At 45.4% G+C, this 13,112-nt stretch overlaps 1 protein-coding gene across 2 annotated transcripts in view; it reads left to right on the top strand.

The window, feature by feature from the left end:
* The window catches only part of DOCK2 (dedicator of cytokinesis 2), a 409,352-nt gene that overhangs the window by 55,228 nt on the left and 341,012 nt on the right, over window positions 1-13,112 (top strand). For both annotated transcript variants that reach the window (XM_033432052.2, XM_033432051.2), the window contains exons 11-17: window positions 67-142; window positions 1,911-1,987; window positions 2,575-2,700; window positions 3,921-4,045; window positions 9,459-9,557; window positions 11,256-11,328; window positions 11,442-11,545. In XM_033432052.2, the coding sequence (XP_033287943.1) occupies window positions 67-142; window positions 1,911-1,987; window positions 2,575-2,700; window positions 3,921-4,045; window positions 9,459-9,557; window positions 11,256-11,328; window positions 11,442-11,545 (680 nt within the window). The remainder of the gene's footprint in view (window positions 1-66; window positions 143-1,910; window positions 1,988-2,574; window positions 2,701-3,920; window positions 4,046-9,458; window positions 9,558-11,255; window positions 11,329-11,441; window positions 11,546-13,112) is intronic.

Below are 13,112 nucleotides of genomic sequence, written 5' to 3'. Positions count from 1 at the left end.
CCATTGTTACCCTTTCCTGGGAGCAAGAGGGCTTAAACCATTAATTCATTTCTCTTTTCTTTCTAGTTATGGATATAACAGACATCATCAAGGGGAAAGCAGAGAGTGATGAAGAAAAGCAGCACTTCATCCCTTTTCACCCGTGAGAGATTTCCCATTTCTTTCCATTCTCTGAAACCACATCCTTTCTGATTGAGGGCCACACAAAAGCAGGGTGAACTGATTCCCTGAGTTGATGATAGCCCAGGTAGGACCTCCCAGGAGGAGGGCAGGTTGAGAATGATGGTCTCAGTGCTGAGGCATTCAAAACCAAGCAGCTTATACAAAGAACTATTAAAAATCAACCATAAGAAAATGACCCAATTTAAAAATGGGCCAAAGGCCTTAACAGACCCCTTACCAAAGTAGATAATACAAATGGCAAATAAGCACATGAAAAGATGTTCCACATCAAATGTCATCGGGGAAATGCAAATTAAAACAACAATGAGATAACTACTACATACCCATCAGAGTGGCCAAAATCCGGAACACTAGCGACACCAAAATACTGGTGAGGATGTGAAGCAACAGATATTCTTACCCATTGCTGGTGGGAACGCAAAATGGCGCAGCCACTTGGGAAGACAGTGTGTTGGTTTCTTATAAAATTAAACATACTCTTACCATATGATCCAACAATCATGCTTCTTGGTATTTACTCAAAGAAGTTGAAAATATGTCCACACAAAAACCTGCACACAAATGTTTATAGCAGCTTTATTCATAGTTGCCCAAACTTGGAAGCAACCATGATGTCCTTCAGTAGGTGAATGGATAAATAAACTGTGGTACATTCAAGACAATGGAATACCATTCAGAACTAAGAAGAAATGAGCTATTAAGCCACGAAAAGACGTGGAGGAACCTTAAATGTGTATTACAAGTGAAAGAAGCCAATCTGAGAAGGCTACATACTGTATGATTTCAACTATATAACATTCTGGAAAAGGCAAAACTATGGAGACAACAAAGGGATGAGTAGTTATCAGGAGTGTGGGAGGGATGGACATATGTTGTTATATATTTGTCCCAACCTATTGAATGTACACCACCAAGACTGAACCCTTAGATGAACTATGAATTTGGGGTGAAAAAAAAAACCAACCAGCTTCTCACCTATTCGTTCATCAGATGTTATTTATTCAAGGGACTTTGACTGAAGGCTGGCAGAGGGCTGGGCGTTGTGCCAGGCGTGGGGGGATGAGGTGGGGAACAAGGTCGACGTGGCCCTTTCTTCCTGAAGCTTATGTTTAGATGCAGAATTAAATGAACAAAAGACTAAGTATGACAGGGACCACGAAGCTGTGAAGCAGCAGCGTATCAGGAGCATATAACAGGAAATCAGAACCTAATTCTTGCGGGTGGAAATATCCATGACTTTAGAGGAGGGTAGTGAGGAGGGTGAATATCCTTTCCTTGATCTAAAACAAGTTTGAGAAAGCCGGATCCGTAGTTTCAGAACTTTGTCCTCGTTTGTCTAAGGAGGATGGTGTTTTGTTACAGATAATGAGGTCAGTGACTCTAAGTCATGGGATTAGGACTTAGTATGAGCAGCTAAAGCCTTTTCCACCTTGCTGAGCTCATTTTGAGGGCTTGGGAATCCTTCCTTTTTAAGAGTTTTCCTAGGAATAAAAATGGCCTCTACTTGTAGCATTGGTATTCCCCAAATTTCAGAGCCATGTTGCTCTGTGAAAAAGAGAGATGTGCTTCTTGATGGCAGGTACACTCTCTGAGCTGACATGGGCAGGCTCACTTTTCACCTAAGGTGTATGGAGGGGTTGGGCAGCTTTCTGGAGCTCCTGGAACCACAAGGTAGGGACCCCATGGGGGTACCACGCAAGTATTTTGTGCTCTCTTTTCCTTTCTAGGGTGACAGCTGAGAATGACTTCCTGCACAGCCTGCTGGGCAAAGTCACAGCCTCCAAGGGAGACAGCGGAGGGCAAGGTAGAGTGCCAACAGGCCAAGTGGGCTGGGCCTGACTTCAGCTTGAGATCCCTTGATTCTGTGGCAAACAGATCAAACTCCTAAACCCTGGGAAACATAGCCTTCCTTCCAGACAGACCGTTGTGAGGAATGGGGGAGTGTGATCTACAGAGCTGGAAGTCTCTAAATGGGAAGCAGAAGGAGGCATGTCCTAGTGCCTGAAGGAAGAAGGGAATTGGTATAGCCTATCTCCTATGTGTCAGGCACTGTAAAATGTTTCCTTGTTCAATTTCATCCTTCCCACGGTCCTGTGAGATAGATGGTATCAAACCCACTTTACAAAGTCTGGGTTTAGAAGGGTGCAATGATTTGGCAGAAGTTGATCCTGCCAGAAGTAACCTGTGGGATTTAAGTTGGAGGTGTCTTGCTCTAGAGCCCCTCTGCATCCTGCCTTGCATCCTCCCCCGGGGCTGGGTCACTGCGTCTGTGGCCGCTTGTCTCTGCTTCCATGGTCTCCTCCAGAGAGAGACCAAGGGGAGAGATGATGGGAGGGTGAGGCTGAGGGAACACCTTGAAGTTGACTCTTCACCATGAGCATTCCCTTCCAGGCCTCTGGGTGACCATGAAGATGCTTGTGGGTGACATCATTCAGATCCGCAAGGACTACCCACACCTGGTGGACAGGACCACCGTGGTGGCCAGGAAGCTGGGCTTCCCGGAGATCATCATGCCAGGTTCTCCTTCCCCCTGGGCGGGGCTGGGGGTGGTCTAGCTAGTGTGATCCATTTTCTTTTTAAAAAGTCAACTACTTCTTTTCTACTGCTTTTCTCTATTTCTCTCTCTGAAGGTAACCACTGAAAACAATTGTTATATATCCAGAAATCTTCTATGCATTCACATAATAAACACAAGCACATAAATATACACACATGCACCCACCCCCCCACAAATGGGAACCACACTTCGTATACTTCATATACCATTACTTATTATACTTTACATAGCGTTCTGCAGCTCACTTCTCACTTAATAATTTATCATGGACATCCTTTCCACTTTACTACACGTGGAATAATTTCACTCCTTCTGGGGTGAATACTGACATTCTCTTAAATTGCTAAGCTATTTTTTTATTACCAAAAGAGTCCACGCTCATTGTAAAATGTCCAAATGGCATGAAAAGATTTAAAGTGAAACCTTAAAAGCTCTCTCAAATCTTTGTCTCCAGAAGTAACCATGATACGTATTTTCCAAATGTGTATGTAATAAAAGAAAGTAAATGGGACTGCATGATAGCACTCTTTTGAAACTTCCCTCTTTGCCTTAAACTTGAGTCTAGGACTTGTGTCCATAACCACTCTCGCTGACTTACCCCTTCTGTCCACAGTTGCATGGTGGTCCACTGGTGGTGTAATTTATCTATGCCTGCTTCACTGAGACATCAGTCCCTTGTGCATTCCCCTGTAGGGTTTTCAGCTCTCACCCCCCCATTCCTGAAGACCCTCCACACCTCGTCCCTCACCCCATCCGTGTTCCTCGGACGCAGAAAGTCATTCTGTCTGCTTCTGCACAGTAAGAGATCTGCGGAGAGAACCATCTGTGGTTGTTATTCATGCACCAAGATCAATCCAATTGGAGTTTGCCTTTGCCTTCCCAGAAGGTGTCACTAGAGGATGAAAATTAAATGATTTTTAATGGAGAAAAAAATACGGCCAGTGGTGACCATCCTACCTCCCTTTTTGCAACTCATTTCCTACTGTTCCTCCATCCTCTTGTTACCTACTGCTCCAGCCTCCCTGATGAAGTAAAAATGCTTTTCCAAATCGTTCTGATTTTAACTTCATTAACAGACAAGGTGTGGCACTTCCACCAGCTCCCCAACTCCCCGCGCCCTCTAGTCAGTGCCTCTCCTGCTACACAGACTCCAACTGTTGTCTCTCTCCCTGTGCCACAGGGGACGTCAGGAACGACATCTACATCACTCTCTTACAAGGTGACTTTGACAAGTACAACAAGACCACTCAGAGGAATGTGGAAGTGATCATGTGTGTGTGCGCGGAGGATGGCAAAACGCTTCCTGTAAGGGACCCTGCTGTTGCTCTGGGTGACAGGGCTCCCCTAGGGTGCCTCTGTTCATAAAGATTTTCTTTTCCCGTTCCCGATCCTGCTCTCTAAATGCCAGGGGCCTGCAGGGTGGTGTTGAGTAAGGGGATCTACACCTTTAGAGCTTGGCTGGCACAGTAGCCCGTAATAAGACCTGGTGTTGTTCTTTCTTTACACCAAAGCAGTTGGCTTTTCAGTGTCTGTTCCTTTCCTTTCATGACCTCTTCTTTTTTTTGCTTGGCACCTCAGTTTATAGGTTAGCTTTTCACAGTTAAAATGTTGTTCTCATCGAAACCTGAGCTGGTTTATTCAGGCAAAATTCCATGGCAAGAAAAAGGATCAATACAGAGCCTTGGGCTGGTGTGAAGACTCAGGATGTCCTCAAAACAGACATTCCCAACACTTAATCTAACTCTCTAGCACTCAGCCAGACATTCTGGTGGAAAGCCTTATCCGTAAATTGGTCTCCAGAGGGCCAGCAGAGTGAATTCAAGAATGCAAAGCATATTGCTATATTTATACAGCATATGTCCTGTACAATATTTGTCATGTGTGTTTACATTTATTTACTTATATTTCCTTTAAGGTTGTCAGCAGTTGTGTCCAGTGTGTGGGAGGGTTTTGCTTCTCAATTTCTCCTTTCAGAGTACTTAGCTGAAAATAAAATCAGCTCTCAGCAGAAGTTTCAGCGTGGGCAGATATTCCTCTTAGGCCGCAGGAGGTGATCAGATAGCACCGGAGGGTAGGGCTGTGAATATTGATAGATCTTCTGCTTTAGCCTGGGGGCCTGGAGCTCAGGCAGGTTTTGCTACCCTCTACCTACGAATAACTGGCATTCACAGAGGCATTGCTACCTGCCAGGCACTGTGATAAGTAGGTTGCATTACTGTTATTTTCCCCATTTTATTTTACAAAGGGGGAAACTAAACCTTTGTCAAGTGAGACAACTTTCCCAGGGTCATAAAGTTAGTATATGGCAGAGATGGGGTTTGATTTCAGGTTCCAGTCCCTCTTATTAAACACTTCACTCTAATGCGTGTACATTAAAAAAAAATCCTCCAATTTATTTCTCATTTAAAAAATGAGGCTAATAACCACTCCCATCAAATTCTGGGAAGAGTCATAATTATTTTTTAAATTTAAAGAAATCATCGCAATTACCTTTTTGTCCGGAAGGACTGGTCCCATTAATTAATATCTAGTTGAGCAAAATCCAGGGATTTAACTTAATCCTCTTTTTGTTGGATTTTGAAACTTTTCTGAAAAATAAAATAAGTAAGAGACACTTTGCTCAAAGAAACACAAAGGAAGAGCAGAGGGTTTTTATCTGAAAGGGAAACTGGGTTTCACCAATGCATAGACCATGCTTTGAAGTCTTTTTTTTTTTTTTTTTTGCGCGGTACGCGGGCCTCCCACCGCCGTGGCCTCTCCCGTCGCGGAGCACAGGCTCCGGACGCGCAGGCCCAGCGGCCATGGCCCACGGGCCCAGCCACTCCGCGGCACGTGGGATCCTCCCAGACCGGGGCACGAACCCGCGTCCCCTGCATCGGCAGGCGGACTCCCAACCACTGCGCCACCAGGGAAGCCCTGAAGTCATTTTTATCCAACTACCTGTTGGAGAACGTTTCAACCTCAGCCTCATTTTTTAAAACGCTGATGTGCTTGCCCTCGATGTTGCCGAAGGACAAATTAGAAGGAACGGTTAATGGGAAAGCAGACCTCTTATCTCGTTTCTGAACCATTTGTACTTCCGACTCTGCCATCCTTTCATGTCACACCCAACCAGGCTGAACAGACGCACTTATCAAAGATGAATACATAGGCAGGAATTTGGGGGCAGAAATGGAGAGGTAACTGTGGGGCACAGCGATAATTTGCAGTTTCATCTGTGAGGGAAGTTAGGGGGAGTTCAGTTGACTGACTATTGAAAATTGCTAAGGAAGCCTGTGGGAGGCTTTTCTTTCTCTACTTGCAGAAATAAATATTACTGCCTAATTAAGTGTCAGGCAGCACACTTAAACGTTCCTGTTTGATGTTGGTGGGAACAGTCCCCTTTAGGGGTATCGATTTGTCCTCCCGCTCCTAGGAAGAGCGGGGTCGGAGGATAGAGTAGGTTAGACTTGTCCTTGGCTCACTTTGGGGTCTCAACGACCTTGCTTAGGAGGACCCATAGCAGAGAAGCTAATAGGCTGGGCTCTGAGATCAGACTGACAGCAGTCAAATCCCACCCTCCCCTCCTATTAGCTGTGTGATCTTGGGCAAGTTTACATGTCTATAAAAGAGGAATAATAATCTCTTCCTTGTGGGGTTGCTGTTTATACAAAATGGTAGGTGTAAGGCACCCGGTATGTGGTAAATACTCAGCAACAGGAAGGAGGTAACATTTAGGAAAAGCAGACCAACTGCAGGAAAGCCCTGGAAAGGATCTGAGGGGGTCAAACAGACAATCCAGTGGGGATACCTAAAGCAATTTCAAGAAGTAAAAATGCTCAGATGCCGGGCTGAGAGACCTTTGCTCTTCTGAGACCAGCCAGGTTACAGGGCTGGAGGTAGGGCATGGGGGGCAGTGCTGTGTAGTGCTTAAGACATGACCTCTGGGGCCAGGCATCCAGGCCGAAAGCCCAGCTCAGCCCTGATTAGCGGGATGACCTGGAGCAAATTACATAATCTCTCTACGCCTAGGAGACTCTGTCTGAAACTGAGACCAGCAGTGGCACCTTACTCTTGTGAATGCCAGCTGAGGTAATTGACATAACAGGTGTTCATCGAAGTTCACTATTACCAGAAAGGTAGAGCTGTCGCAGGCTTGGTTACTGCCTCGTGGACACCAACTGACATCTTCCCATGATAAGACCGACCTTGTCAGCCTAAAGCACTTCCTGGCTCTCGAAATGCGTTCACACCCCTGGTGTCATTTATTCCTCAGGTGATTCCTACGAGGTAAACAAGACCTGTGTTTGGAGCCTGATTTTTCCTCCTGCTGAAGTGTGTCCACCAAGGCCAAGTCGGCTTTAAAATTTCCAGGCTTCCTTCTACTGACCTGAAGCCAATTAGGGGCTCTCGTTGTTAACAGGGAGCCGTGGGGGTGGACAATAGGGAAAATTATTGAATAGGTTCACTGGAGACAAGCACAAAGCTATATTTTCCTGAAAACCGGCCCCGTCCCTGGTCACAATGCTCTTTCTACACACCCAGCGACATTCGGTTTTATCTCTGAAGTGTTGCGAGGGAGGGAGCTGTCTTAGGTCTTTCTCAGAATAATACTGAGACTGTTTTCTCCAGCTTTAGGCAATCAAAAATTTTCATCATCAGGATAGTTTTGTGGGATTCAGCTGCATGTTGTACAGCAGCTTTACTTTCACCACAGATACATGTGTATTTTCAGTTTTTATAAGCTATGTGGATTCAGCTGAGCTACAGAAATGTTAAGCCCATCATTGTCACTAGCTATAAATCTTAGGAGGCTGGAAGGCATCTAGGTTGTTACAGAGGGAACACTGGGCAAAGAATTAGAGGGTCTGAGATGTAGTCCGGGCGTTGGTACCTTTTGGGGCAAGTGATGTAACCTCTCAAGGTCTCAGTTTACTCAGTTCTGAAATGGGGATAATGACAGTAATCGTCAGAGGCGGTTGTGAGGATTGAATTGAGTGAGGCAGTTCGTGTAAAGGGCTTAGCATAATGCTGGACACAAAGCACTCTCTAAATGGTTAGGACAACTTTGGAAGCATGTTTTTAGTTCAGCACCTCAAGAAGTTCTGAAAGGCGCCATACCATTGAAAATTAAGAGAGTTGTATGTCTTCCCTCATTTGCAGTTCCCTGGTTGTCCTTGTTTTTTCAGAGATAAGTTTTGAAAGGATGCTGTAGCCTTATTTTCAGATGGGTTTGATCTGACCATATGTAGCATCAGTCAATATTGAAACTGAACTCATTCTTTCCCTATAGCTCAGAAGTACAGAGGGACAGAATTATCCTTCCCGCAGCTTAGCTTGCTTTCCCAGGGGCCCAGAGTGGCCAGCTTTGGTCCTTCAGCCTGGTGGGGAATCCACTGGAGAATCTGATGGAATCTAGTGAGAGTCATGGATTCTCTCACCATAAAAGTGCCCAGAGGCACACAGTTTTGTGGTTTGGGGGCTTGGGGCTGCAAAACCAATCCTCATGTCCCTAGATCTCTGAAGACTTGAGGTTGAAATCTCTTGTTCTGGTAGAAAAACTGAACTTAGGCCCCTTCTGAGTGACCCTACCTTAGATCTTGTTTTGGGGCCAAACAACTGAAATGAGCACAGAGGTAGAATTAGGGGTTGGCATACTCTATTGCAAGGTAATTCCTTGTTACTCTGAGGGTGATTTTTTTAAGAATAAATATCCTATGTAGGTATGCTTGCTCTGTGCTCACTCTCTCTCAGAATGTCGTTCCTGTGTTTCTGCTCAAAGCCAACTTGGAACCTTTCTTCAAGAACTTCAACTGTCATCACCTCCAAGAAATAGTCCCTGAGTCTTCAGGGGATACTGAAGTGTCCTTTCTCTGTGCCCCATAGTATTATACAGTCAGCCCTCTGTACCTGCAGGTTCTGCATCTGCAGATGCAGAAGTTCAACTGTACTACACTGTTTACACTGTTATATATAAGGGATGTGAGCATCTGTGGATTTTTTTTTTTTTTTTTTTAATCAGTGGCGGGGAAGGGAGGGTCCTGGAACCAAGCCCCTGTGGATACCAGCGGACAACTGGATACATATATCTGTCATCACTTCACATTGCCTAGTGATTTGTCTGCTCATATAATGATTCCTACACCACACTGTGAGCCCTCGTGTCAGGTTTACTCTCTGACTCATGCCCGTATCCCAGTGCTTAGTGTGGGCCTGGTACCTGGAAGATGCTCCCTAACTGTGGGCTCCTTTAGCCCCCTCTGCCCATGTGTCTGTCTGAAACCCAAGCTCCCTCCGCTTGCCCAGCTCCCGCCAGCACCCGGGTGTGTTAGCATCAGAAATCCATCAGAACGGGCTGCTGCTTGGCTGATCTGAGCCTGTTTGGTAACTTTGTGCAATTCAGATGTAGGAAACAAATAGAATTAATAAGACTGGCAGCGCGCAGCAGCTCCAAGGCTGGTTACCGTTGACAATAGGGCAGCCACGTCAGCTCCTGCTGCGCTTCAGTGGTTTCCAGAATGCAAGTAATAGAATTTCTATAGTTAAGCAGCTGTCGCTCCCAGGGCCCGGCACATTCATGTATAAATCCGTAATGTAGAAGGGTACCTGGCAGAAGGCTTAAAGAAGGCAGGGTTATCCCAGGCCCTGTGGCCAGCCTTGGCCTCGGGACCAAAATTGCCCAAGCGTAGAAAATGGCAATTCTATAGTGTTTTCTCTCTTTTCATTTTTCTTGGGTCAGAATGCAATTTGCGTGGGAGCTGGGGACAAACCTATGAATGAATATCGGTCCGTCGTGTACTATCAAGTCAAACAGCCACGGTGGATGGAAACAGTCAAGGTAATAATAATAATAATGATGATGATAATAGTTGGGGGACTCTAAGACTCCCTAAGATCTGAAACAGTAGCCTAGCATGTCTCTGGTGGTGTGTCAGGCAGTGGAAATAGTGGCCCAGTGGGCGACCGCCCGGTCCTCTTGATCACCCTTCAGCGGCCCGGCAGCTATAGCCACCATGGCATTGTCAGGTGATCTTGTGGACTGTGCCCAAGACATCAAGTTGTGTCGTTTTACTCAGCAGTGAGGAGTGACAGAGCTTGGGAGCAAATGTGAGGCTATAAAAAGCTATTTAATACCTGGTAGGTACACCGTTGGGAGGGTACCTCAGATGGAAGTGGCATTAACCACAAATATTTGCATTACCAGATTGTCACACTGAAGCAGAAGGGAATATCATGCATTGGAAGTGGAGTTCGGAATTAATTTAGTGGACAGTGAAGCTTGATTACAGCTTCAGATGTCTCTGCCTTGTAATTAATAGCAGTCTTTACTCACTCTGTGCTCTTAACCCAAACTGAAGGTATTCATAAGACTTCCCTTTCAGAGGTAGCTCTTCAAACCTCAGTGGTTCTTGCGTTGTCACCTATATTCCTGTTTTCCTCAGTGGGTCTCCCTGTACTCACTCTCTTAAAAATGATGACCTACCCAGCTTTGGGGTCAGAGAGCTGTTGGACCAGGTTGTTTTCTCTGTGCTCTCTTGTACCCCAGTTATATCTCTTTGCTAGCCCTCATCACATGGTGATAATTATGTGTTGCCCTGTGTGGGCCATGAGCTCTTTGAGTGGGACTGTGCCTTATGTCAGCATGGCCCGTGCTTCATATGATTGTAGCTTATAGTATTGATTCAATATGCAGTGAAAGAATGAATTGGACAACAGCTGCCCATGTGACTCTCAGTTCTTGTGCTCTGAGACACACAAACAAGTGGTGGACCTCTTTGGGCTCAAATTTCATTTTCTGGAGCAGAAAGTATCCACAGAAAATCTGAGTGGTTTTTCTCACAGGTAGCTAAGCTTCTCTGTCTGGGCCTGAATTGTATAATACAGGGATCGCTGTGGGGCTTTGGGAGGTGGGATAGTCCAGAGACAGGCCAAAAGCACCTCAGTCAAGGAAGGGTACAGCAGACCACTCACTGGACAGTGACACTGGGTGACCAAGGGGTGATTGTCTTGGCCCAGTGTCCTTGGAGGAAAAACCAAAGATGGGAATGAGGCCTAGGATTTTCCCGAATATGATTGGATTCAAGCATTTTTATTAATTTACATAAATGACAGTCCCCCATCAAGCCCCCTAATGGGCACTGTTAATTTTCTAAGCCCTGCTGCAACTGCCCAGACTCCTGGAGTGTGTAAGGAAAATGTGCACTGTGCAGTTTGCAGTGCATTAAATCCTGTGCTAAAGTTATGTGACTTTTATATCAATTTGGAGAGATTCATGTTTCCTCACTATAATTTACAGATCTCTTTTCATTGGCTGGGAATGCAATTTGCCAAATGGATTACATTTGGTACTTTATTTTCTCTTCATAGCCAGTTCTTATGTAATGTATTTACAGTTCATCAGGCTTGATGGCTGGGTAATAAATCAGCACGCAGCACTCTAAGTTAAATGGTCAGGCTGCCTTTTGCGGGGGGCGGGGTGGAGTGGGGAGGGCTCTTTAACTCATTGTCTCCTGAGCTCTGGTTTCTGCCTATTGAGGTGGCCGTCCCTATTGAAGACATGCAGAGGATCCACCTGCGATTCATGTTTCGACATCGGTCATCCCTGGAATGTGAGTGCCCAACCAAATGGCATCTCTGCAAAACCCCTAAGGGGAGAGGGGTGGGATCATTGGGTGGCCCAAGTATCTTTTTTTTTTCCTGACCTCAACAATGCTATTTTCAGCCAAGGATAAAGGAGAAAAGAACTTTGCCATGTCCTATGTGAAGTTGATGAAGGAAGATGGGACCACTCTGCATGACGGATGCCATGACTTGGTTGTCCTAAAGGTACCATGAGCTGGTATTAACTCTGCAGTGGGGAGCATGCAGGAAGTGAGGGGGAGATGGCAGGATGGCTTGGTAATTAAGAGCAGGGACCCCAGAGTCACACACATAGGGGCTTCCCAGCTGTGAGGCCTTTTGTACAAAGTCATAACTTCTCTGGGCCTCCGTGTCCTCATCTGTGAGCTCTCAGTGAGTAACTGTGAGGATTATATGAGTCAGTGCATGTAAGCATGACATTGATGGGTACGTGGAATTCTCAGGAAATGGAAGGTTATTGTTACATACAGAGTGGGCTTTGACTCTGTTAAGACACCTGTGGGATGTACAGAAGACCAGCAAGAAATATTTGAGAGATTCCTCACTGTAGCTAATGGAAAAAAATATCACAATTTAGGGTCCCGATCCTGCTGTTGACTAAATTGGAGTCATCTCCCATGTCTTGCTGAGTCTCAGTTTCCTTTTCCTTAAGTGGTGATGGCCGTGTTTATGACCATAAGATGACCCACGCAGAAGGACCATGTAAAAGAGTATAGAGGGCCGCTGCTGTTATTTTTACGTCATGAGACTTGCACTGTTCTCTAGAAGTGGGGAAGTATTTTCCTGATCTTACATGCACGCTTTCCCACAACTACTCCTGTGACAGTGGCACGTATCTAGCTAGCCCCTGGCTGGAGGCAAAGGGTATGGCTGTGAAACAGGGCAAAGCCTAAGTGGTCAGCACAGGGATCAAACCCTTGCCCTTGACTTTCTCAGCATTGGAGGTTGGAGTTGCCCTTTTGCCTGTGGTCTGCATGGCAAACACAGCCTCATCAAAGCTTCATAACAGGGTACTCTTCTCTGAGTCTCTTTGGCTTTTGCAGAACACCCCTTTTCCTTCTGTACAGGCTCTGTTTTCTCAGTTTTGATGCGTCAAGGTAGTTCTTGGTTTAAAAGATTGTGAACTCATTGGGGGCAGAGTCCCAGTTGCAGTCAGTTTTCAATTTAGTCACCCTCCTTAAGCCTCAGTTTCCTCATCTGTAAACTGGAGATGATAACAGTATACACAACAGTAACAACTGTTGTGAGGCTTAAGTGACATGAACTAAGGCATACAAAGCACTTAGTGCAGCATCTAGTGCAGAGTGAGGGCTCAGTAAATGTTGACTGCTGTAATGCCTACCTCTAGTCATTCACTTCAGCATGCCAAGGGACTTATGTGTCTGTCATTTTACTAAGTGTTCTATATGCATTATGCCATCTAGTCTGCTCCAGATTTCTAGAAGTAGGTAATATGATTAATTCTCAGTTTAATCATGAGAAGAATGAGACACAGAGAGACCAAGGAATGTGTCCAAAATGACACAGGCATGTGAATGGGAGAAGAGGGTCTAAATACCATCACTTTCAGAATCTAGTGCCTTTGCTGTTAACTTCTTCTTTAAGCCGATTTCTTATCCTGCTGGTGGGCTTGTTTGTGTTAAGATCTTATAAAACTTAGAATGAATTAAAATATCCTGTTTGGGAATCTTCAGTTCCCTCTGTGCCATTAATGAAGTCCACAGAGCCTTCAGGTGGTTGGTTGATCAACCCC

Source organism: Orcinus orca, chromosome 3 (genome assembly GCF_937001465.1).
Source record: "Orcinus orca chromosome 3, mOrcOrc1.1, whole genome shotgun sequence".
Classification (NCBI taxonomy): Eukaryota; Metazoa; Chordata; class Mammalia; order Artiodactyla; family Delphinidae; genus Orcinus; species Orcinus orca.
Note: the sequence above shows the minus strand (reverse complement) of the source record. Positions and strands in the feature narration are given on the sequence as shown.